General features: G+C 49.2%; 1 protein-coding gene across 5 annotated transcripts in view; it reads right to left on the reverse strand.

Annotated features, from left to right (window-relative positions):
- The window catches only part of LOC110131117 (transmembrane protein 132B), a 378,266-nt gene extending 356,507 nt beyond the window's left edge, over positions 1 to 21,759 (reverse strand). Inside the window, exon 1 of one of the 5 annotated variants that reach the window (XM_020883540.2) lies at positions 21,304 to 21,759. In XM_020883540.2, coding sequence (XP_020739199.2) covers positions 21,304 to 21,370 — 67 coding nt within the window. In that variant the 5' untranslated portion in view covers positions 21,371 to 21,759. Of the gene's footprint in view, positions 1 to 3,287; positions 3,566 to 3,903; positions 3,980 to 21,303 lie in introns of those variants that run through there. The other 4 variants (XM_020883539.2, XM_020883530.2, XM_020883535.2 and 1 more) reach the window with 4 other exon arrangements.
- Positions 21,760 to 24,299: the final 2,540 nt, after the last annotated feature.

Here is a 24,299-nt window from a genome sequence, read left to right on the forward strand (position 1 = left end):
GGGGCTCTGTTGGGGTGGACCCCTCACCAAGCCTGCTGACCACACCCAAGTCCAGAGACTACAAGGGGCCACGTTTAAATCATAGGCTCCCAAGGCACATCACCAGAAAAGGGCCAGCAGGACATTATTACAGCAAGAAAAGATAAGAGGAAAGGGGACCAGGTCCACTGCCCCCCAGCTGGTGACTCGGACAGTTCCACTCTCCATCCTATCCCTCACAGCACAAGCTTCCTGGATCCAGGAGCAAGACACTCCTCCCTCCATCACTCCGTCATTGGTCCAACTTGTCACTGACCAGAGGTCTCTGGCCATCCATCACTGGTCAGAAGTCCTTTCTAGTGGTCCCCAACCTTTTTGGCACCAGGAACTGGTTTCGAGGAAGATTATTTTTCGAAGGACTGGGGTAGGAGATGGTTTCAGGATGATTCAATCATGTTACATTTATTATGTACTTTATTTCTATTCTTATTACGTCAGCTCCACTTCAGATCATTTGGCATTAGATCCTGGAGGTTCATGACCCTTTGACAATTCACTGATTAATCCTTGCTGAGGCCCCTCTACCTGCAGCCATTTTCTCTCCAAGGCATTTGTGATGGCTTTAAAATACGCCTGCAAATTCTCTGACACTCTTCCGATCATGAGAGGGAGTCAAGTTCCCCTTCCCTTGATTATGGGCTGGCCTCCAGTGAGTGAAATGCATTTGGATGTGACCCCGAGTAACCTCCAAGTCTGGCTCGTTGCAATGGACTGACTGCGCTCATGAGAAGCATATTAACACGGATCTGTGGGGAAAGCATGTTTTTTTAATACACTGGCATCAGATAGGAGATCATACTTTCTCGACATGCAAGAAAATTCTAATCCTAGGAAAAAATTTAAAAATCCTATCACTTTAAAAAAAAAAAGTTGGTAACAGCATTGCTCACAATAGCCAAAACATGGAAGCAACCTAAATGTCCATCAACAGATGAATGGATAAAGAAGATCTGGTATACATATACAATGGAATATTACTCAGTCATAAAAAAGAATGAAATGCCATTTGCAGCAACGTGGATGGACCTAAAGATCATCATACTAAGTGAAGTAAGTCAGAAAGGGAAGACAGATGCCATATGATATCAGTCATATGTGGAATCTAAAATATGGCACAAATGAACCAATCTGCAAAACAGTGACAGACTCACAGACATAGACATCAGACTTGTGGTTGCCAAGGGGTAGGGGGTGAGGGAGAGGGGCGGACTGGGACTTTGTGGTTAGCAGATGCAAACTATTACATCTAGAATGGATAAACATCAAGATCTTACTATATAGCACAGGGAACTATATCCACTCTCCTGGGATAAACCATAATGGAAAAGAATATTAAGAATAAAGAACGTACATATTATATGTGTGAAACTGAGTCACTTTGCTGCACAGCAGAGATTGGCAAAACACTGCAAATCAACTATACGTTAATTTTTACATGTTTTTAATTTACAAAAATAATGTTGGTATCAGTAAATGTTTGCCCAGTCATCATAAAAGTCACCAGTTAAAACCTAAAATGTTAAGGGAATTGGCCAAGCGCTACTTCTGATCAGCACTACTGTCTGTGACTTGTTCTTTTTGTTAGGTTAACCCACCCACTGTGAAATTCACAGTCTCACTGCGATTTCTGTGGGCAGATGTGCACTGCCTCTGGAGGGTAGCATTAGAGATGTTTTTGCCTTTGACATCCAGCATCCCAACCCGAAGGCAGGTGCAGGGAGGTTGAGATCATTTCTGAGACACTTTTGACTGGCAGGGGGGAGGAGGGGGGACATGGAAGAGCCTCACATACTGTTAATTACTGACAGATGGCATCCGCTGTGTCTGACAGCATTCTAGGCACTGCAGTAAAGCAAGAAAGGGGGTTAAAAAAAAATTCACACAACTCTGCCCTCCATGAGCTCAGACTCAAGGAGACGTAAGGCATGTGACACTTTAGATTTTGTCAAGCACACAGAATGTAAAGGCTTTCCAAGGAGGAGCAGTCATTGCCAGGCAAGGAAATCTGAGAAAAATTTCGCAAGACTCCATCAAGACTCTTGCAAGTGACAGAAGCCCAACTCAAAGTATCTTAAGGTAAAATGTATTGGTTCCTGAACCGGGGAAGTTCTAGATCAAGTTGGCAGAAGCAACTACTTTTGGAGACTCCAAAAGGGTCACAAGAACACTCTCCCCATCTCCTTCTCTTGGCTTTGTTTTCCCCCATGAGTTACTGAAATGCAAATCCGTGTGCTCAAGGCACAGTGAGACCAAACAATACCAAAACATGGGCGCTTGGAGCAGAGAAAGGTTTACTGCGAGGTCCAGCAAGGAGCTGGGTGGCTCATGCCTTCAAAGTCTCAGACTGGCTTCCTTGTGTGCAGGTTTCAATCCCTGGTCCAGGAAGATCCCACAAGCTGCAGAGCAACTAAGCCACAACTACTAAGCCTGTGCCCTAGAGCCCCGGAGCCACAACTACTGAACCCACATGCTGCAACTACTGAAGCCCGTGCACCCTAGAGCCCGTGCTCCACAGCAAGAGAGGCCAGCGCAGTGAGAAGTCCGAGCGCCGCAACTTCAGAATGGCCCCTGCTCGCCGCCACTAGAGAAAGCCCACACAGCAGTGAAGACCCAGCACAGCTGAAACAAGACAAATCAACAAAGTTATCTTTTAGAAAAAGCCCCAAGCTCCCCAAAAGCTCTCAGTGAAGCCCTTTTCCAGGAGAGAGGAAGGAGGGGCACAGTTGTTCTTGCCAACATCTTGGTATCAGATCCTTTGTGCTTGAAGTCAGGCTGTGGTCAGGTAAGGATGTTTCTGTAAACCTCCACCAAACAAATGTTATTCTCTGTCCTGACAAGAAAGGGTAAAGTCCCAAGGCACAACTTTCACCCTCTGAGGTCCAGGCCCGGCTAAGAGGAGGCAGAACTCAGTTGGCCGCTCCCTCTCAGGGCTAAGACTCTGTCCAGCTGTCATCGCTGAGGCAGTGGGCACCCATGACCCAGCCAGCCCTGGGTCGCCCATATGGTGGGAGCCAGGTCCCGCAGACTTCATCCTAGGCAGACAGACGCTGCTATTAGCTGGTCACTTGTGCGTGAGGCCCACTACAGTGCTGACCTATTGCACAGGCAGGGATGAGGGGGAAACTCACCTCTGCCTCAAGGTCTGGACCCAACCTGTGGGAGGACTTGCGAGGGCTCTGGAGATCTGCAGGACACCAGCCCCCAGCCTGTTCACTGGGTCCCCCTCCTTCCCCTGCTCACCTACTCACCTGAGGCCGGGTAAGCTGGAGGAGCCCAGGATTCTGCCTCTTACCTCACTTTCCACCTGACGATGACCACTCCAGCCATAGACTAAATTGCCTCACTCTGGGTCACTCCTTGACAGTTGGTTGCTTGTGGGCTGGGCCTACTGTGGTGCCAATCAATGGTTGAGCAAGACCGCTAACGGTCACTCCTTGACAGTTGGTTGCTTGGGGGAGGGGCCCACTATGACACTGACCAATGACCAAGCAGGACCGCTAACGGTCACTCCTTGACAGTTGGTTGCTTGGGGGAGGGGTCCACTATGACACTGACCAATGACCAAGCAGGACCGCTAACGGTCACTCCTTGACAGTTGGTTGCTTGGGGGAGGGGCCCACTATGACACTGACCAATGACCAAGCAGGACCGCTAACGGTCACTCCTTGACAGTTGGCCACTTGTGGGCGGGGCCAAATACAGCACTGACCAACGGCTGAGCAAGACTATTAACTGTCATTCCTTGACAGTTGGTCACTTATGGGTGGGGCACACTATGGCACTGACCAATCGCTGAGCAAGACCACTTAACTGTCACTCCTTGAGAGTTAGTTGCTTAGGGGAGGGGCCCACCATGGCACTGACCAGTGATCAAGCAGGACCACAAACTCACTCCTTGACAGCTGGTCACTTGTGGGTGAGGCCCACTACAGTGCTGACCAATGGCTAAGCAGGACCAATAATGATCCAGCAGTAACCGTTGCCTAGTGACAGGGTGGGGAGGTAATGGCCCACAGCAACAGCCTGCATGCTAAGAGCTGCACTCAGTTGTGTTCTATTACACGTTGCTTCCTTCTCATGCAGTTCCAGAATGGTAGGTAGCTTCTAAGATGATCTCTAATATTCATCGCCTGATGGCATTCATGGTTTTTGTGTGGTCCCCTCTCCTTGAGTAAATTCCTTCTGATCACTGTCATACCTCAGAGTGGAAGGGAGATCATTTCTGTTATTAGGTCATGAGAAACTGTCAGTCACTTTGGTGAAGCCACTCACTTCTATATGGAGAGGACCACGTGTCAAAAACCTGAGGCTCTCAGTCTAAGAACCCACAAAAACTGAATCCTGCCAACAACCATGTAAGCACAAAAGCAGACTCTTCCATGGTCAAGCCTTCAGATGAGAGCTCAGCCCTGGTCAACACCATAAAAGGAGCCTTGTGAGAGATCTGGAAACAGAAGCTAACCTGGGCAGGATTCCTGACCCCCAGAAACCATGAAGTAACTATGAAGTGATACATGCAGATTGTTTTAAGCCATCAATTTGTGGCTTAAACTTGTTACATAGCAATAATAACATCCCCCCACCTTAGCAACTGCAACAGAAAAGGAAGCCTCCCTCCCCCAGTGTTTGCAACAAACATCCCAGAGCTGGATCTCATTGGCCAAGCTTGGGTCATGTGCCCAAGCCTGAGCCAATCCTTGAAGCCTAGGAGATGAGATGTTCTGGTTGGTCAGGCACAAGTCATAAGCCGGCCCATGGCAGAGGAAGAGGAGAAAGTTATCAGTAACCAAACCTCAAAGCTGGGAAGCAGTGATTCCCCAAAACAAAATCAGGGTGTTACTCTCAGAGGAAGGCAAAATAGCAGTCAACCACTATCATACAACGAGACTTGGTATGAAGTAATGTGGAAGAAGAGATAAGGGGAAAAAAGCACAAAAATGAGCACCAGAGCACACAGCAGGTGTTCAACTAAAAACTCAATGGCTGGAAAAGATTAAACCAGGGCTAACATTTATTACAGACCCATGTGAATTCAAGCACTATGTTGAATTCTTACACAAGATCTCCCTTAATCCTGACAACATCCCAAAGAGTAGGAGCTCCTTCTTTCCCCTTTTCACAGATGAACATGCTGTGGCACAGAGAAGTTAAGTAATTCACCCAAAGTCACAGAGCAAGCAAGTGGCAGAATTGGGATTTAAACCCAAGCAGTCTGACACCCAAATTCATGATCTGAATTTCAGTCATCTGTTTGAAAACAGTTTGTAAGACCAGCTGAAGGAGGAGCAAACTATATAATCAAGCCGTGAGAGACAGAAAGCTGACAGGGGGTGCTATAGAAGTTCATCCTCTCATTCAAACATTTATTTAAAACTTTCACAAAGAAAGACAGAGAATAAGAGTTAGGGAACTGTACAGGATGGGAAAGCTTGAAAAAGAAATTCCAGCAGCTTCCTCCCTTATATCATCCTCAATGCTGTAATGAAGAGAAGCAGAATTTAATTGCCCTTACAAAATGATCTGAGATGACAGGCAAATTAATCAAGTCGGAAGAGGAGGCCACTCTGGAGCTTGTTTAAGTGAAGCTGGTACAAACGGTGAGGCCGACCCCCTCTTCCCCAGCACTTTTTTCTCCTGAAATATACAGACGTTCTTAACAACTCAGCCCATAAATTTAAGAGAAAAACACTTTAACTGGGCTGGGCGTGGGGGGGGGAGTGGGTGGAAGGAGAAAAAAATATCATAGGGAAATTAAAAATTCATCATAAATTCATGGTGCTTTCTAGAGAACTTGTTGCATTAGAAAGGAATGCGTCTGTGTTAAGTGCCATGGAGGCATAGACGGGAACAGAAGAAGGCTCTCTTCTAAGACTGAAGTTCCCAGAATCTAGAGAAATGCCGTGAGTAGAGGGACTAGCATTTCTAAGTCCTTTGGGGACCATCCACCACTGGAACCACTGAGAATGGAGCCTTGGGAAACATCGGCAGGTCCTGGTCATCAAAAAGCAAGCACCTCTTGGCAAAAGGCCTGGGTTCTAAGAACCAGCCCCTGACCATTCCTGGTTTTCTGTTAATTCCACTTCTTCAGGTGTCAGTTCTTTCAATAACTGTCACTCAGTCACACCCTGCCTGGCTTTCCTCAAATGTCTGGAGATCCAGGTTGGGTGCTGATTTCTGCACAGTGTTTCTGCTGGCTAGCATCGGTATTTGCATGTCTTTCTAAACCTCCTTTCGATGTTTGGGGAATCCTCCATTTTCTATGTGCTTAGTCACTCAGTCGTGTCCAATGCTCTGTGACCTCATGGACTGTAGTCCACCAGGCTTCTCTGTTCATGGAACTCTCCAGGCAAGAATACTACAGTGGGTTGCCATGCCCTCCTCCAGGAGAACTTCTAAACCCAGATCTCCTGTATTGCAGGCAGATTCTTTACTCTCTGAGCGACCAGGGAAGCCCTGAGACAGAGGGAAATCACTAAATACACCTTGATATTTCCCTGCCATGAAATAACAAGCACTGATTGAAAAAAAATAGTTCTATATGTAAATGGATACTGGGGAAGAAATTATATATATTCCTACAAGGAAAAATACACAACAAACTGATAAACAGAGTAGTTACCTTTGGGAAGAAACTTACACAAAGCAGACATGGGGCCTATCTGTCACACTTTTTTAAACCACTTTCACAGCTTTGACAGAGCCAGTGTTGTGCAATCGCCAAACTGCTTTCACCCAGAAAAACTGTTTCCCAGATTCCCATCCTAGGAGGCAGAATAAAATCTCAAACACAAACATGCATACAGACACACAAACACACACAGTGCAATTATAAAAGATCCTGATTGTTTATACCTTCCTCCAAATGCTGTGCTATTCCAACTAAAGTATTCATCCCCAGCTACTAATTATCCCCCCAATATCCATTCTTTTCTTTTGAGAGAGTAACAGAACTTTTACTTTCAGCAACTTCAAAGGAAGACTGCATTCCCCAGATTCCTTCACAACTACACGTGGCCATGTAATTTCATCATAACCAACAGGATATAAGCAGAAGCATCTTGGGGCTGCTTCTAGGACTCTTCTATAAAAGACAATTGATAAAAATCCCTTACCCTTTCTTTATCTGCACCCCCATCCTGGTGCCTGGAATGAAGATAAGATGGCTGCACCTGTAGCTGCCATTTTGGGCCATGAACGCAAAGACCTCAACCTTGAAATGCTAGGAGAAAGGGTCCATGAGGCTTTCACAGAAGAGAGCCAACCTACGGTCCTGAGCTACCAAGCTCCAGAATCTGACTTGGGAAAGAAATAAACTCTTACTTTTTAAGCCAACACTTTTTTTTTTTAACCAAGCCACACAGCTTGTGGGATCTCAGTTACCCTACCAGGGGGCAACCCTGGGACCTGGCAGAGAAAACACCAAGTCCTAACCACTGGACTGCCAGGTGATTCTCACATCAATACTATTTTAATTCTCTGTCGCTCACTGATGAGCCCATTTTCAATAAATACACCCATCACACCACAGCCCAGCTTAATTTCCCCAGTGAAACACTAAGCAGCATCCCTCCTGGGTCACCTGAGTCCCATGCAACTTAGCCCAGAGCACCCAGCAAAGCAGAGCAGCAAATCCAGGAGGTCCCAAACAAGGCAATCTCATCAGCCCCAGTGGGGACCCAGAAACCCTAAGAGAAAAAGTCAGGCTCTCTTACTTAAAAATCAGCATTATTTTTTTAAAAAACATCAGCACTATAGTGGCTGAAACGTCTCAAACTTTCCTGATTTCCTTCCTTGAAACTCCCCCACTCCTTTCCCACCACCCCCACCTTCATTCTTTCACTAAGGTCAGTAGTCCAGCCACACCTTTCCCATGCTAATAAAATAATATAAAAGCGCAGGTGTGAAGGGATGGGAGAGGGGTGAGAGGCAGCTTGGTCTGCTGGTTAATATCCAAAGTACCTGGATTAAAACTCCAGCCCTGGTAGGAATGTAAACTGATTCAGCCACTACGGAGAACAGAATGGAGATTTCTTTAAAAAACTGGGAATAAAAACAAACAAACAAAAAAAAAAACTGGGAATAAAATTACCATATGACCCAGCAATCCCAACCATAAGACATGTGTACCCCAGGTTCATCACAGTACTATTTACAATAGCCAGGACATGGAAGCAACCTAGATGTCTACTGACAGACGAATGGAAAAGTTGTGGTATATATATACAATAGAATATTACACATCCATAAAAAGTAATGAATTTGAGTCAGTTCTAGTGAGGTGGATGAACCCAGAGCCTGTTTTACAGAGTGAAGTAAATTAGAGAAAAACAAATATCATATACTAACACATATACATGGAATCTAGCAAAATGATACTGATGAACCTATTTGCAGGGCAGGAATAGAGAGTCAGGGGGCTTCCCTGGTGGTTTATCAGTAAAGAATCTACCTGCAATGCAGGAGACATGGGTTTGATCCTTGGGTTGGGAAGAACCACTAGAGAAGAAAATGGCAACCCACTCCAGTATCCTTGCCTGGGAAATCCCGTGGAAAGAAGAGGCTGACGGGCTACAGTCCATGGGGTCACAAGAGTCAGCCGTGACTTAGCAACTAAACAACAACAAGAAATAGAGACCCAGATGAGAGAACAGACTTATGGATACATCAGGGACAGGAGAGGATGGGACGAATTGAGAGAGTAGCATTAAAATACATATACCACCATAGGTAAAACAGATAGCCAGTGGGAATTTGCTGTATGATTCAAGCGACTCAGACAGGGGCTACGTGACAGCCTAGAGGGGTGGGATGGGGTAGAAAGTCGGAGGGAAGTTCAAGAGGGAGGGGACGTATGTATACCTGTGCCATATTCATGTCGATGTATGGCAGAAATCAACACGATATTGTAAAGCAATTATCTTTCAATTAAAAATAATTTTTTAAATGGATAACATAATAATATCCAGGCTTGTTGAGAATATGAGTTTGATACATGTAGACATATTAGAACTATGACTTCCATATAGAAAGCACCATCCAAAGATAGTTATTTTATACACATAGGAGACTTTGGGTCAGTTGTTTTTATTAAAATGGCATGCACAGGCTGTTACCCTGCTGCTCACTTTTCTCCTTGACAATAAGCCCTGGTCATCCCTCCAGGACAAGGGAGGTCCAATGCATTCTTTTTAATAGCTACATAGTGGTCCAAGCATGTAAATACCACCATTTAGTCCAGAATTACTTTACTGATGAACAATCAAGGTTTTTTTCTCTTTTTCACCATTACAGACAATGCTGCTATAAATATCCATGAGCATACAATCTTACCAGTGGTGCTTTTATTTCTAGAAAGCATAGGTTTCCCAGCAATGAGATTGCTGGGTCAAAGATCAAGTTCTCTTTTCATATATATTAGCAGGTTACATTCCAAATAGTCTGTGATTTCAACCAAGCAACTAAGATATGTGTGAGATCACTGGACTGGGACTTCAGAGGTCACATGCACAAAACAGAAGCCCCAGGAGATTCAGGAGCAGCCAGAAGAGAACCCACAAAGGGCAGGAGGGGTAAGTGTTGGCTCCTTGAGGGAAGAGCACCAGAGGTATCAATCCAGACATGAGAGCTCTCCCGACCTGGGGTTGGAGTGGGGGGTGGAGGGAATGTCCCCACCTCACTTGGTAGCCTGTCAGAGTGAATTTTCTTCCTTCTCGTGGAAGCACTCAGATTTTCTTTTGGGAAACAATTCCCTGCCTACCTCTCCGGCAAGTTCCTTCCAATTCTGGCTCCCGAGATGAGCCTCTGACTTAAGGGTGGCTGATCAGATGAAGGATTCCATCCCCACAGCCACAGTTCCTGGTTGAGAGGTCAGCACACAACCCATGTTAGTTCAGTAAAAGTCAGTCCTGAGATTCTTGTTGGGACAATTAAGAAAGAGACATTTGATTTTTGCTGGTTGGAGGAAAGCCGATAGCGAACTTTGACATCAAAGAATTAGATGAACACAGGGGGGAAAAGGAACTAAGAGACAGAGGGAGAGCATAAGCTTTCATTAGGAGAGTGTTAAGCCCCTGGATCTAGCCATGCCTGAAGCTGTTTCCTCCTTAAGCTTCCCACCTTCAGGGACTAGTATAAAAATTCCCAACTTTATACTTTGCAACTATAATAATCCAGATTTAATACACTGGCATACTCTTGCATTTGACACATCATCTCCATGAGTGCACCGAAAATCTTAAATTTGGAAACTTAAAATGTCACAGACCTCGGTGTCACAGATAAAAGAGAAAAGGCTATGTTAATCTTTAAAACAATCAAATATGAAAAAACACAAGATCATAAAAGAGATCCATTGATCGGAGTCATTCTGAGTATAAAATAACTAACCAGTAGGTTCCTTTAAACTAGCTCCCTCCAGCAGCATCCCTACAAGGGGTCTTCTGAGCCGTGAGCCATCAAGCTTTGCCTGCAGAGTAAAAAATATCTCCCACACACATGTGCTACTATTTTTAAAATGTTACATAAATGCTACTGTAATTACCAAAACCTAGTCCTTCAAAAGCATTACTGAACTGATGGCAACTTTCGATCAATATGTTTTTCTTTTTTAACCAAGAGATACCAAACCCACAATTCTTCTTATTCAAACAAGCTGGATAATCTTTTAGACATTAAAAGGGGATACTTGTTTTGACCATAGCGTGCGGTAAACACAAATTTACAGAGCATTCCCTGCTTGAACATTTAAGGCAAACTTTGTCTTTGAAAGGGCAAGATAGTAGGCAATTTATTTAGGTTCTGCAAGCCATATGATGTCTGTCACAACTACTCAACCCTGCCCTTGTTGTGAGCAAGCAACCACAGATAATAAGTAAACAAAAAGGCTTGGTGCAATAAAACTTTATTTACACAATAAACAGGTCGAGGGCCAGATTTGGTCTATGGACTCTAGCCTGGTGATGCCCAGTTTGATGGGTACAGAAAATAACAAGCAATGAACAGGAACCAAGGCCAGCACAGGGTCAGATGGAATTTACACATCTCTCAACTGTTGTGAAATTGGATGAAGAAAATAAAATTTGATTGACACACAGCTTTTCAGCTACACACCTACCAGATAAAGCAAGTACACCTGCAGTGTCACACTACAGTAATAAACTGTGCCAATCACATCATGAGCACAGGAGAAACTTTTTTCTTAGAACATCAGTGGTTCCAGCAAAAAAATGAACCCCACACTAAAGCTGATAGGTTCACAGCTCAAATCTGACCTCCACCTCCAATTTCCAGGGGCAAATAGTACATTTGAACACTGGTTTCCTCAACTGTCTTACCAACATTATTAATAAGTGCCCCCAGCGATTGAGTGCTTAGCATGTGCTGGGCACTTGCTAAGAAGCATTTGCATCTATCGTCTCATAGGATCTTCTTAACTTTATCCTCGTTAATGATGCGTCTTTATGTCTGTCTGACAGATGCAGAAACATAGGCTCATCCATCCCAACCTTCTCCCCAGGGCCATTGGGAAGAACGCATAAAAGGCAAAAACCCAACAGAGAGATGTTAAGTTCAGTTTGTTAAGTCCACCATTAGCATACATTGATTTGAGGGACTTCTCTGGTGGCCTAGTGGTTAAGAATCCACCTGCCAATGCAGGGGGCACCGGTTCGATCCTTGGTCCAGGAAGATAACACACACTGTGGAGCAACTAAGCCCGCATGCCACAACTACAGAAGTCATCATGCCCTGGAGCCTGTGCTCCACAAGAGAAGCCACCAAAAGGAGAAGCCTGCACACCGCAACTAGAGAAAGCCCATGCACAGCAACAAAGATCCAGCGCAGCCATAAATAAATAAATATATATATATATATATGTATATATTGATTTGGCCCCTATTCTAAGTACAGTGGTAAGTATATAATTGGCTCCCAATAAATATTTATTGAGTCTATCAATCAGCATATCCCATAGGGCAAGTTTCAAACTACATGCCAAATCTCACCACTTCTCATCTCCTCTCTGGCTACCACTTTGATCCAAGCCACCAACATCCCTGGACTATTACAATAGCCCCTCGGGGCTCTCCCTGCTTCTGGTTCCTGTGACTCAAAGCACTGTCTCCTCTGCTCAAACCTACTAGTAATTCCAGACTCACTCATTTGAGGCAAAAGCCACAGTCCTTACCAGGTTCCGGTCCCTATAATCTCATCTACTCAGCCCAGCCTCAGTGGCCTCCTTTCCGTCTTTGAACCTGCCAGGCACCTTCCCACCTCAGGGCCTTTGCACTGGCTGTTCCCTCTGCCTGGAACACTTGGCTGCCTCACCTCCTTAGGTCTTTACTCAAAGTTACCTTCCTGATCCTGCTATTTAAAATTGCAAAACATCTCTCCCCAGCCCTCCCACTCCAGTCCCTCACTTCATGTTTCTCCAAAACCACTAACAACCATTTAATAAACAGCACATCTTAGTTATTTAGCTATCTCAGTGTCTATTTCCCTGTGCCTGATGCTAACCCTACAAGGATAGGGACCTTCACCTGCCTTGAACCTGCCGTATCTCCCGCTCCAAGTATAGCGCCTGCCACAGTGCCGGTACAGAGGAAAACATGTGTCAGTAAGCAAAGGCAGAATGAAGGAAGGAAGAGAACTGGGGAGAGGTTTTGACGATCAGCACCGGGGACGCAGGTCCATTTTACAGATGGGGAAACTGAGACTCAGAGAGGTCAAGGAGCCACACCAGTGCTCCCAGATCTTCCAATTTCTTGAGAGAAGCTGGAAAACCTGAATAGTGACATCTTCCACTTTTTAAATGCCAGTAACAAACAAGGGAAGCCTGCAGACCCAGATATGGCCCAGAGGCAGCCAGCGGCTCTCCACTAGCCTGGAAAAGTTCCACTGCAATGTCACCCTAAAAACAACTCTTTTGGGGAAAACCATTTTCCATCTACACCGTGCCCCTCCCCTTCCACTCCCTCCTGTCCAGTCTTTGGAACAGACTCAGAGAGAACAGAGTCCCCTCCCACCTGGCCACCCCTTCCACCCCTTTGCCAAAGCATCCTCACCACTCTGCCCAGGTGCCCCCGTCCCCGCTCACCTGGCCCCCTCCGCTTACCCAGGAGAGCCTGCAGCAGCAGATGGTACAATTACAGAGAGAAACATAGCAAACCAAGGATATAAATCCATCCGCAGCACACAGCACAGAGAGACTCAGGCAAACAAAGGGAGCCACGGTTTCCGAGAGCCTGGAGAATAGGCAGGGCCCGTCCACCGCTCCAGAGTTCTGGAAGGAAAGCCAGGACCCTCCGCCAGGCGCATCGAGTCAGCCCCGCGAGCTTCAGGCTGCAGCCACAGCAGTATTTTTATGTGTCCATTTGCTCCAGTGCATTAAGAGCCCTGGTGGGAGGCATTCCAAGCACAAGCAGACATTAGAGATGCGGTACTTTCTGAGTCACCCTTCCTAGGTACTGAATCCTGGGCTCCGAAGCGCAGCCATGATGAGTGAGGTCCCCCAACGGATTAATTTAGGTTAACACTGCAAAACAGCTGGGGCTCAGAAGTGCCAGGCAATTCTAGAGTCTCCATCACCTTCAGTAATAAAAATACAGCAAATCCAATTGGACTCTATTGATTTTTTTTTAATGTAACTATTTTTGGGCTGAAACATAAGGAGAGGGTATTGATCAGTTCAGGAGTCAGGTGTCAGGGAGGGGAGTTCTGTGCATCCCAACTGTGGCCCCAAGGCAGGCTGAGCAAGAGAAGATGACAGAATTCAACTCCAAAGAACCTGGGCTTCTTTCCCACCTTCCCTTGGCAGAGAGTGAGCATCAGGGGTCCCTTCTGCCCTGAGTTGCCGGGAAAATGCCAAACAAACACCTGGATGGAGAATAAAAGTGACGAGTGACCCTGCTATTTCTCCCAGTGGGGCTATCACCACCTGACATTAGATTTGTATCTGTCCATTGTTTTATTATTGTCTTACTCTGCCTGAATGATGGGGGCGGGTGTCTTTTCTGCTCCCTGCTGTGTCCCCAGTGCTGAGCACCAATTAATATGTCTGTTGAATGAATGACTGAGCTCAAGTGGTCAATGACCATCTTGATCACTTGATGCCAGCCAGGCACCGCACAAAGAACCTTTCAGAGAGTTGAATTCCTCCTGCCTCTGACATGGTTCTCCAGGTTGGCTCATTCTGACCTGTTACGTCTCAGATAAGGAAAATGCCACCTTCTCCAAGAAGTCTTCCTGGACCACCCACACTCTCCACATGGCATTGCTTTGTACTGAATGCAAGCAGCATAGATTACTGTCTGAGACATTCCTGGTTATGGATTTGTTGGCTTCTTGTCCCTTGCTCAATCAAACCACACCTGCCCTAGAATGTAAGCCCCTGAGGTCACAGGCACCTAAGCGTGAGGGTGGGGATACTGAGGCAAAACTCCAAGCCATGGAGGTACCTTAGGGAGAGGAGAGACAGGAGTCAAGCGCTTTGGGGAGGAGACCCCAGCCTGCCACTCACGGGCTGTGCGGTCCTCAGTCCCTGAGTTCCTCTGAGTCTCGGTGCCCTTTCCCCGTCTGGGAATACATCTGAGCCCTGGGTGGGGGGGTGCCCAAGAATCCAGCAAAATCCTGGAGTGAGAAACCACTTGGTAGGCAGCCTTATCCTTCTCTTTACAGGTTTGACTGTTGCAGCAAAGAGCCCATCAACCCCTCCCTTCCTGCCTCTCTTCCCCCAGCCCTGAAGGGCACCCCTCCATCAGTCTCCCTGTTAGTGTCTCCCAACCTTGTGCCAAGATCAGCAGGAGAGTTCAAGGCCTGCTGTAGTCTGAACGGTTGTGTCCCTCCAGACTTCATATGTGGAAACGTAACCCCCAATGTGATGAGGGTAGGAGGTGAGCCTTTGGTGAACGAGGTCATGAAGATGGGGTCCCATGATGGGATTAGAGCCTTTATAAGAGACCCCAGGGACTTCCCTAGTGGTCCAGGGGTTAAGAATCTGCCTTCCAATGCAGGGGGTGGGGGTTCAATCCCTGGTAGGGGATCCCACAAGCCATGGGGCAACCAAGTCCGAGAACCACAATTAGAAAGCCCGCATGCCATGACTACTGAGTTCGTGGGCTGTGGAGCCCATGCTCCATAACAGAAAAACCCTGCACACTGCAACGAGGAGCCCGTGTACTGCAACTAAGACCCAATGCAGAAAAAAAAAAAAAAAAATTCATATATTTTTAAAATAGAGAGACCTCAGAGAGCTCCCTCACCCCTTCTACCAAGTGAAGATACAGTGAGAAGACGGGCATCTATGAACCAGGAAGAGGGTTCTCATCAGACTGTAACTATGCTGGCACCATGACCCTGGACTTCCAAACCTCCAGAACTGTCAAGAATAAATGTCTGTTGTTTATAACCCACCAAAGGAGTGGTACTTTGTTATCACAGCCAGGATGGACTAAGACTGGGTTTATTCTACAGATGGGGAAACTGAGTCTTGGAGAGATCAGGGGGCTAGAAGGGGCTAGATTTAGATCTCCCAATTTCTTGAAAGAAGCCAGAAACCTGGATGGAGATACTGACATCTCCCACTTTTTATGTTGGCAACTAAGAAGAGATGCCCGCAGGTCAGACATGGCCCACAGGCAGCCTGAAGCCTTCCACACAGGCTCAGTTTATCCAAACATCAAGTCTTGGATGGACCTAGAGATGATCATACGAAGTGGAGTAAGCCAAATGGAGAAACACAGAAATCACACAACATAGCTTACTTGTGCAGTCTAAAAAGATGACAGAAATGAACTAATTTACAAAACAGAAATAGACCTATAGACTTAGAAAACAAACTTTATGGTTACCAAAGGGGAAGGGATGAAGGATAAATTAAGAGTATGAAATTAACATATGCATACTACTATATATAAAATAGACAACCAACAAGGACCTACAGGTTCTTGTATAGCACAGGGAAAAATGCTCTATGTTTTTAATAACGTATAAGGGGAAGAATCTGAAAAAGAATATATATGCATAACTAAATCACTGTGCTGTACACCTAAAACCAACACAACATTGTAAATCACCTATGCTTTAATAAAAATTTTTTAATTTTAATAAAATACATACTGATAAATTATAAGATGCAAAACTACTTTAAAAAGGAGTTTAAAAGGAGGAGGGAATGACAGAAGATGAGCTGTTTGGATGGCATCATCAACTCAATGGACATGAGTTTGGGCAAGTTCTGGGAGATGGTGAAGGACAGGGAAAACTGCAAGGCTGCAGTTCATGGGGTCACAAAGATCTGGACACAACTGAGCAACTGAACAACAACAGTTTAAAAATAAACATTCTAGAAATGCTAGAAAATATCAAGTATTTTCGAAACAGTATTTGGGACTAAAAATAGTGCCACACCCTGCCTTGCCAATGTACCCCCACAGCTCCTAAAGAAGGGAGCTGTCTTTAAAGGCACCAGAATTCCCAAAAATGGGTTTCTCAAAAAAGACTGAGCTCTGTTTCCAACTCAACACACATCCTTGAGTCCCCTGGGCCCAAATTAGTCTCAAAATCCAATATATTGCCCACAAAACTCAATGTTTACAAACACAGAGACGGTAGTGGCTAAGAGCACTGACTCTGAGACAGATACACTGTGCTTTCATATCCAAGGCCCATCCTTTTGTGGCTGGGTGACCTTGATAGGTCAAGGCACCTCTCTGGGCCCCAGTTTCTTCATCTGTAAAGTGGGGCAAACACAAGTCCTGAGCCCATGGGGGCCATTGAGGACTCAATGAAGTAAAATCAGAAGAGGGCTTAGGATGCACAGTAAGTGTAGATCGGGGTTAGTTGCAGTGTTTCTGATTCTCAGCTACACTGAACTAGAAGAACCAGGGCAGGAGACAAAATGGAAAGGTAGGGGGGTGTCTGTCTGCCAAAGTCTCACCCTTTAATGTAACCGTCTAATCCCTCGAGGGCACAGAACTCAAAGGATTTCTAGTTGCCTGCAGAGTTGATGCCAATCTGTTTGATTTCTATGGCTGGAAACCTTAGCTTGAATTAATAAGTGTATTTGTTGCAGACAGAGAGCAGAAAAAAAGTGAAATAACCACCCACCACCTTGGAATGTGAGTCTGGCTTGTCCACACAGTTCTGTGCAAGGTTGTGGAGGCAAATCTGGCTGTGTGAGGAGGTGGATAAGGCACAAACCAGTGCCTGGGCTGGAATCCTGACCCTGTGTGACCTCAGGCAAGTTACTTGGCATCTCTGGACCTCAATATATCCTCATCTGTAAACTATGAATAATGAGGTGTTCATTTACCCTTTATTACAGTATTTCACCCTGTTTAGATGAGGCAAAGTCTGAGATGGTCCCTGCCCAACACAGGGAGCAACTTCAGAAGCATGTGAATCCATCATCACCCCATCATTCCATCACCATCATCATCATTACCATCATCACCATTGCCATCACCATCACCATCATTACCATCACCATCATCACCAATCACCATCACCATCATCACCAACATCATCACCATCATCATTACCATCATTATCATCTCCATCACCATCATCACCATCCCATCACTATTATCACCATCACTTTCATAATCACCATCACCACCATCATAATCATCCATCCCATCACCATCATCACCATCATCCCACCACCATACCATCATCATCATCATCATCACCACCACCACCACCATCATCATCATTGTCATTGTGATGATTTGCTACCTGCCTTTTGAGTTGACATTTGCTATTTTGGCCACCCCCAGCAGCTGTCGTTCTCACGACCTTGGGCTCCCTAAATGGAGTCACAATCCTCTGAAGGACCAGAAAGTAGAACTCCTTGACCAGAAAGGCTCCTCTGTGTAGGGTGGAAAAGTCCTGGGAGAGGAGTTTAAAAAAAAAAAAAAAAAACGAGAAATTAAAGGAGCCATGAGCCCTGATTTGTCATCAATTCACCGTGTGACCCTGAGCAAGTCACTTTCCATGCCTGAGTCTCCTTTGCCATTTGCAGAGAAGGTTGTTGGAGGAGATGCTCCAGAACACTTCTTGCTCTCCAAGTCTAATCATTTCCTCTGGACAGACTTGGTAGGACCACTACCACCCCATGTTGCTGCCTCAGGTGCCAGGGTGCCTCCATCTCCCTATAGAGATGGCAGGTGATTCATCTGCTGAATCCCATAGCTTTGAAGGGAAATGCACTCTCTCCATCCCCATTCAACTTTAGAGCCAGGAGAAAAAAAAAAGGAGGTGCCCAGCCACATACAATGGGGGGGGGGGGGGGGCAGTGTGCATACATCCAGGCACTAGGGCCCTGCAAGAGCTTTGCTGGCCCAGACCACCCTCTCAGATTTCATGTCAACAAACGAGGGGTTTCTTGTGCTCCTTTGGACCATGGCAACCACTTCCCTCATTGTTGGCTTCAAGCATCGCAGCTCATGCAGAAGCCTCATGCCTCCCAAGTTCCCTGCATCCGGTGGCAGGCGGGGGTAAGGAAGGCAGAATGAAATGATTTACTCTGGGAACCTCCACGGTACAGCCATTAAATCACTGGAGGGGGGTGCAGGGAGGCGACAGCACTGGCATACCACTCGCCGTCATCCCCAAGGCCACCTCTCTAAAGAGCAACACCACACACAGGCAACCCCCCCCCAAAAATCACTATTGTAATGAGAAAGAAATATACCACATGCCACGCCAAGGTGCCAGGCACGGCTAAGAGCATCTCTGCCTTGAAGCCAAAGTCTCCCCCACCCACCCTCCCATCAGACTAGCAGGCTCTGCCACTCACAAGGACCCTCTGTCGGGGGTTCCCCACCCACCCGGATTTTATTAGACCCCGAACACAATGGGTCAATGGAGCAAGGCACGTCCATTTTCCCCAGCAGGCACTGGAACAGCGCCGCTAATTTGCAAAGCCATAGCGTGCACAAAAGTGGCTTGAATAATGGGGGCCCCCTAGTCGCTAAGCCGGGGGATTTGTGCTGACTCTTACCAAGTACAGTTCCATATGTTTAAGCGCTTGCAAGGCTCAAAGAAGTACACCCACCACACTCTTTACCATGGCAGCGACCCACGCAGGAGGGGGGAGGGGTGCAGAGCAGACAGCCCCTGTGTGTGATGGGGGAAGAGAGTGTCCTTCCTCGCCTCTGAACTCTTCCAGCCCCTCTCCTGGAGACTCCCGTCAAATGTAGTAGGGAAATCATGCCAGAAATTAACCAGAAAAGCCAACCAGCTCTGAAGGATGCTCTAGCTAATTCCTCCAAACCTTTCAACCAACAGTAGGCAGCTAAGTATCTTTCAGGAATTTCAGCCTTGTTTTTTTTCCTCCCAGCTCTCCTAACTGGTGCTAAATATAGAGTTATGAACTGTTGTCTCTTTATGTCCCTGGTGGGGATCAGAGAAAGGCTTATATGTGCTTGCAAGGACCTGGTGGCAGCAGTGAGGGTTCTGCCGTAGCAGCACCTGTCAGAATGAACTGCCCAGCTGAGACCTGGGGGCAGACTCAGAACCCGGGCCAGCACCAGGTTTCAGGGATGGTATACCTTTCCAGCCAGGACTGGGCCCCCCCAGAGCAGGCACCAGCTCTTCTGTTGCTAGCGGAGGGGGAGCCAGGGTTCACCATGTTCCCTTCCAAAGCATTAGGCAGACAGCCTCTCTGGGAGATGTCTCACCTTCACTTAGCAGCACATCCAGGCAAACTCTGACCACCCCTACCCCTCCACCCAGTTCAGAAACAAAACCAATACAAAAACTGCAATTTTCAAGTCCAAGGGGACTGTGCACTTTGGAGAACAGACTCCAGGGCTTCGGCTAAGAGGAAACAGCCTCAGCCCCAGCAAACAGCCCCTCTTTGGTACCAGAGAAACGCAGAGAGCTAGCTGAAGAGCGATCAGAGCTGCTTGTTAGCCAAGCAGATTGAAGATTCATCCACAGTTAAGCTCAACACCACTCTCTAAACCGAGCCAAAGCTGAATGCCTATGGATATCTCTGACAGAAGGCTTTCTCCGAGTAGGTTTTATTTAATATTTTGGGTCACTTAAGGGCATCTCAAAGCAAAACAATATTTACTTTTTCCATGCAAATACATCACACATTAAGTTGGCAAACAACATTGGCTCCTGACTGCAACCCTCCAAGACAGTTGAAGCTGAAAAGTTACAGTTGTATTTTCTGTCGCGTTCTGGGTGGCTGTGTGGTTTGTTTATCAACAAGATGAGAAGAAACTGTCTCAAGCAAAAGCTACCTGCTCCCAAATCACGGATCCTAATGTTAAAAGGTTTGGAGAACCGAGCTCTCCAAATGTATATGAATGCTGCTGGTGACTGTTCTCCGTTCCTCTAAACCTTTACGATAGTCTTCGCTGCCTGGGGTGGGAGCAGGGGAGGAACTGGCATTTTAGGATAAGCGTCCTCGGGAACCAACGTGTAGCCACACCAAGGTAGTAGAAAGCTTTTCAAACTCCAGCGGAGACCCAAAATACCTGACTATCTTGCCTTTCCCCACTCGCTAGATTTTGGCAACAGCTACGCCGAAGCCAGCGGGGAGCCCGGCTCCATGGTACCCAAGCAATGGCTCTAGGCATCACCATGTTCCAGGCGCCTCTGCGCGCCCGGAACTGCCTGTCCGCCTTGGGGTCAGGGCGCTGGGTTTCCAGGAGGCTAAGAGCGGGATGCGCCGTAGCCAAGGGAAGGCCACTTGGTGAAGGGGCACCTTCGGCGGGGATGAAAAAGCAGGAGGGTGCCGCGGGGCTTGGGGAGGGGCTGCGCACTAGTCAGACAGCTCCGACAGTGACGACCTCAAGGTGGGGCCCCGCAGGTGTCCTGGGAAAGCCGGCGGTGCGCCCGCGGGCATCAGGAAAGGGAGAGAAGGGGCCCATCGACTCTGCCACAGCAAAACCGCCGCGGGAACCGGGTCCTGGAGGGGATGTTGCCCCAAGGCAAGGCAAAGAGGCGATTCGATTCCTGGAGGCGCGCCCCCACCCGCCTTGTGAGGCTGAGCGCACCCGGTCTGTTGCCTCTTGCGCGCTGAAAGGATACGCAGGAAAGCTGGGGGTTTGGGAAGGAAGGCGGGCAAGGTCTCGCGCTGGGCAAAGGGGTACGTGCTGGGGACCCCCGGGTTCCCAGAGTCTCCTTAGATCTGTCCAAGTTCGGGAGACGCAAGCTGCCGGGGACTTGAGAAGGAGGTGGCTGCCCCGTGCGGGAGCCAACTTTGTGCGCTGCGGCCGGGGTCGGGGATGGGGACTGGGAACGCGTTACCTGGGCACCGGAGGGCCGTCAAGGCCAGCAGGAGCCCGAGCGGCGGCGCCCGGCCCGGGGGCGGCATGGTCCTCGGTGCGCGGTGGGCCCGGCCCGCGGCTCCCGAGAGCGGCCCCCGCGGCTACGCTGGGGCGCCGGGCATGGCTAGCTCCCAGGGCGCCGCTCTTCCCCAGACGCAGGCGGCGGACGCTGGCGGCGCTTCCCTGGCTGTGCCTCAGTGCGCTCTCCCGGGCTCGGCTGTGCGCGGCCGGGGAGCAGGGGGCCGCGGGGGCTCAGCGCCCGGCGCCCTGGCCCGCCGCCCCGCACTTGGCCCGAGTTGCGCAGCCCCCGCCGCCGCCGCGACTCCCGCGCCCCGGCGCCCGTCCCATTCCGGTCGCGCCGCCGCCGCTGCCACCACCGCCGCCTCTGCCCGCGCCAGCTGCCGGCCGCCCCTCGAGCCAGCGAGAGAGTGAGCGAGCGCGCGAGCGCCGGGGAGGAGGGAGGCGAGGCGGGAGGAGGGAGGGGCCGGGGAGGCCGGGGGAGGGGCCCGCCGCCGGGAGACAGGGCACTAGGCGGCCGCCAGGCGATAGGCGGCGGGACGTGCCACTACCCGGCGTCCCCGGGGGAGGGCGCCTGGCCGCAGAAGGCCTGGGAAGCCCCGCGGGGGTGGTCAGGGCGTTGGCGGGGACCGGGACCGCCGGAGGGATGACCTACTGGGCAAAGTGCGGACAGATCCGGGCGCTTTCGGGGCGTAGTGGCGAGAGTTCCCAAGGTCGCGGGACGAGGGAGATGGGAAGGGTCCTAGGAACGGGGCAGCGAGTCTGGAGGGAGGTGTCTGCGGGGGACGGGGACTGTGGGACTATGCGCAGACCAGAGGTCCTGGGATAGGTCTGGCACAGGTTGGGGGGTGCCTGTGAGGGAGGGGAAGGCAGGGGAGGCCTCCGGGAGTCGGGGGCTACCTGAGGAGTTTCTTTAGCGCACTAGGATCGGGGCGTGGACGCGCTGGCTGGGCGCGGTGAGGGGTCCTGAGAGAGATCGAAGGCGTCTTAGGGATGGCTACCCACGCGTAGCCTTGGGGGACCCTTCTTTACCGGAGCTATAGGACTCGCCTGCCCATTTCTCGCAGGCCCTTAGAGCGCGCGGAGGTAGGGGGCGCGGGCAAGAGAGGTCCCCGGAAAGAGTTCCCTGCGCAGGGTCAGACAGCGACCGCGCGGGGGTGTAGCGGCGGCAAGAATGAGGACCGAGTGGTCGGATTCTTCCAGCCTCGGGGCAGGGCCTCCGCGGGGGTCACAGTACCCATTTTTCCGGAAGTCCTAGATTTCCGCCCCCTCCCCGGGCGCCGCAACCAGGCTAGGCCCGGACGTGAGGGTTGGCGGGGGCGGGGGGGGGCGAAACAAAATGGATGAATCATGCTGGGTGCACGTGGGGGCACCGCCCGCGGTCCTCAGATGCCCTGAAAGTTGCTCCAGAGCCGGAAGTGTAAAGGGTGGGGCGGGGGGGGGGGGGCGGTGGTCCACCTGCTTCGGAGTCTTTGCCCCAACCCCCATCATACCATCCCCGGGCTCCAGTATCTCGGTCTTCCATGAAAAAGTGGGTCAAACTCCTCGGAAACAGTCAATAAGGCAGCGGTGGGGTGATGCAAAGACAAATTTGGGGAAGACTTAAGAGGCCTGGAGACCAGACAGAGAATCCTGGCTCTGCCACTCTAGCTGAGCGGCCCTGGAGGGAGTCATTCAACCTCAGCAGCCTCCGTCTGTCCCATCTGAGAAATGGAAGCCACTGCCCCGTCCGCCTGGTGTCCCAGACAACGTATGTAAAGCCCCCGACCAGTGAAGTAAGAGCTCATTTAAAGGGATCCGCTATCCACATTATCATTCTCATCATGATGGTCATTATCATTATGTATCTGATTTTCCTCTGTGGGCCCAGAGCTCACATCAGCAGAACAATCCTCCGCCCCTCCCAGCTGGCGAGGAGGGATGTCGGGGGACAGGGCACCTGCTTCATTAGTACAGACAAGCTCATTAGCAGCCGCAGCACTCAGCTCTTCCTGGATAAAAGAAGGAAAGAGCCAGGGGCAGGTGGCCAGTCCCAGGCCCAAGTTGACTGCAAGACATAAAGGGATCTTCCGATGCAGCTAATGGACTCCTTTTGCAGGAAACTCCTGCCCCCGCTGAGATCTCTTTGGGCTGGAAGCCTGGGATGCAAGGAGAGCCACATGACAGGCTGGACAGTGGGCAGTCACTGTGAGTCTGGGATGGCCTTGCACAGGCCCATCAGTCCTCTCTCTGTGACTGTCTCCCCAGAGCAGGAGGATTATCCCCGAGAAGCTGCCGGGGCTTTGTTGGGATCCTCCGTGCCGGCTATGCACAGCTGTCTCTTCTCTTTCCCCAGCAAATTCAGAAGTATTTGCTGAGCTGAGCACCTACTGTGTGCCAGACCCATGTGGGCTGATGGTGGTGGGGAACTCTCCAGCTCAGAAGAGGGGACAACCCAAACTCAAGGGACCCGGAGGGAAGTCCCCGCAGGGAGCAAAGCAGGAGTGACCCAGGTTGTCTATGCTAAAATGCCCCAGGTATCTTGACCAGGCAGCAGAGCTGGAGGGCTGTGACCAAAGATAGGAGGTCGTTTTCTGGCAGGGGTGCAGGGGAAGGGGGTGAACCGATCCAGCGAGTCCCCAGGCCAAGGCTCTATATGCTATCAGGTGATGGCAGACAGTGCTTGCCTGCCTCCCCCAGCTCTGGACCATCCCTGCGGACCCCACAGAGCCATCCCGCTTCTCCAGGGCGGAGCGTAGGCTGAGGGCACAGACACCATCCTTTGCAGCTCTACGACCCCAGCCCCACCCCTACCCCCACTCCCACCCCCAGACCATCCTAGCCGCGCCGGCCTCCTGGTGTCCCTGGGCACGCCCTTGTTCCCACCTCCGAGCCTTTGCTTTAGCGAACTCCTCCTCTGGGCACTTCCTTCCCCATCTTCCCACAGCGGGAAGATCTCTCTCTTAAGATTTCAGTTCA

Source organism: Odocoileus virginianus, chromosome 12 (genome assembly GCF_023699985.2).
Source record: "Odocoileus virginianus isolate 20LAN1187 ecotype Illinois chromosome 12, Ovbor_1.2, whole genome shotgun sequence".
In the NCBI taxonomy this organism is placed as follows: Eukaryota; Metazoa; Chordata; class Mammalia; order Artiodactyla; family Cervidae; genus Odocoileus; species Odocoileus virginianus.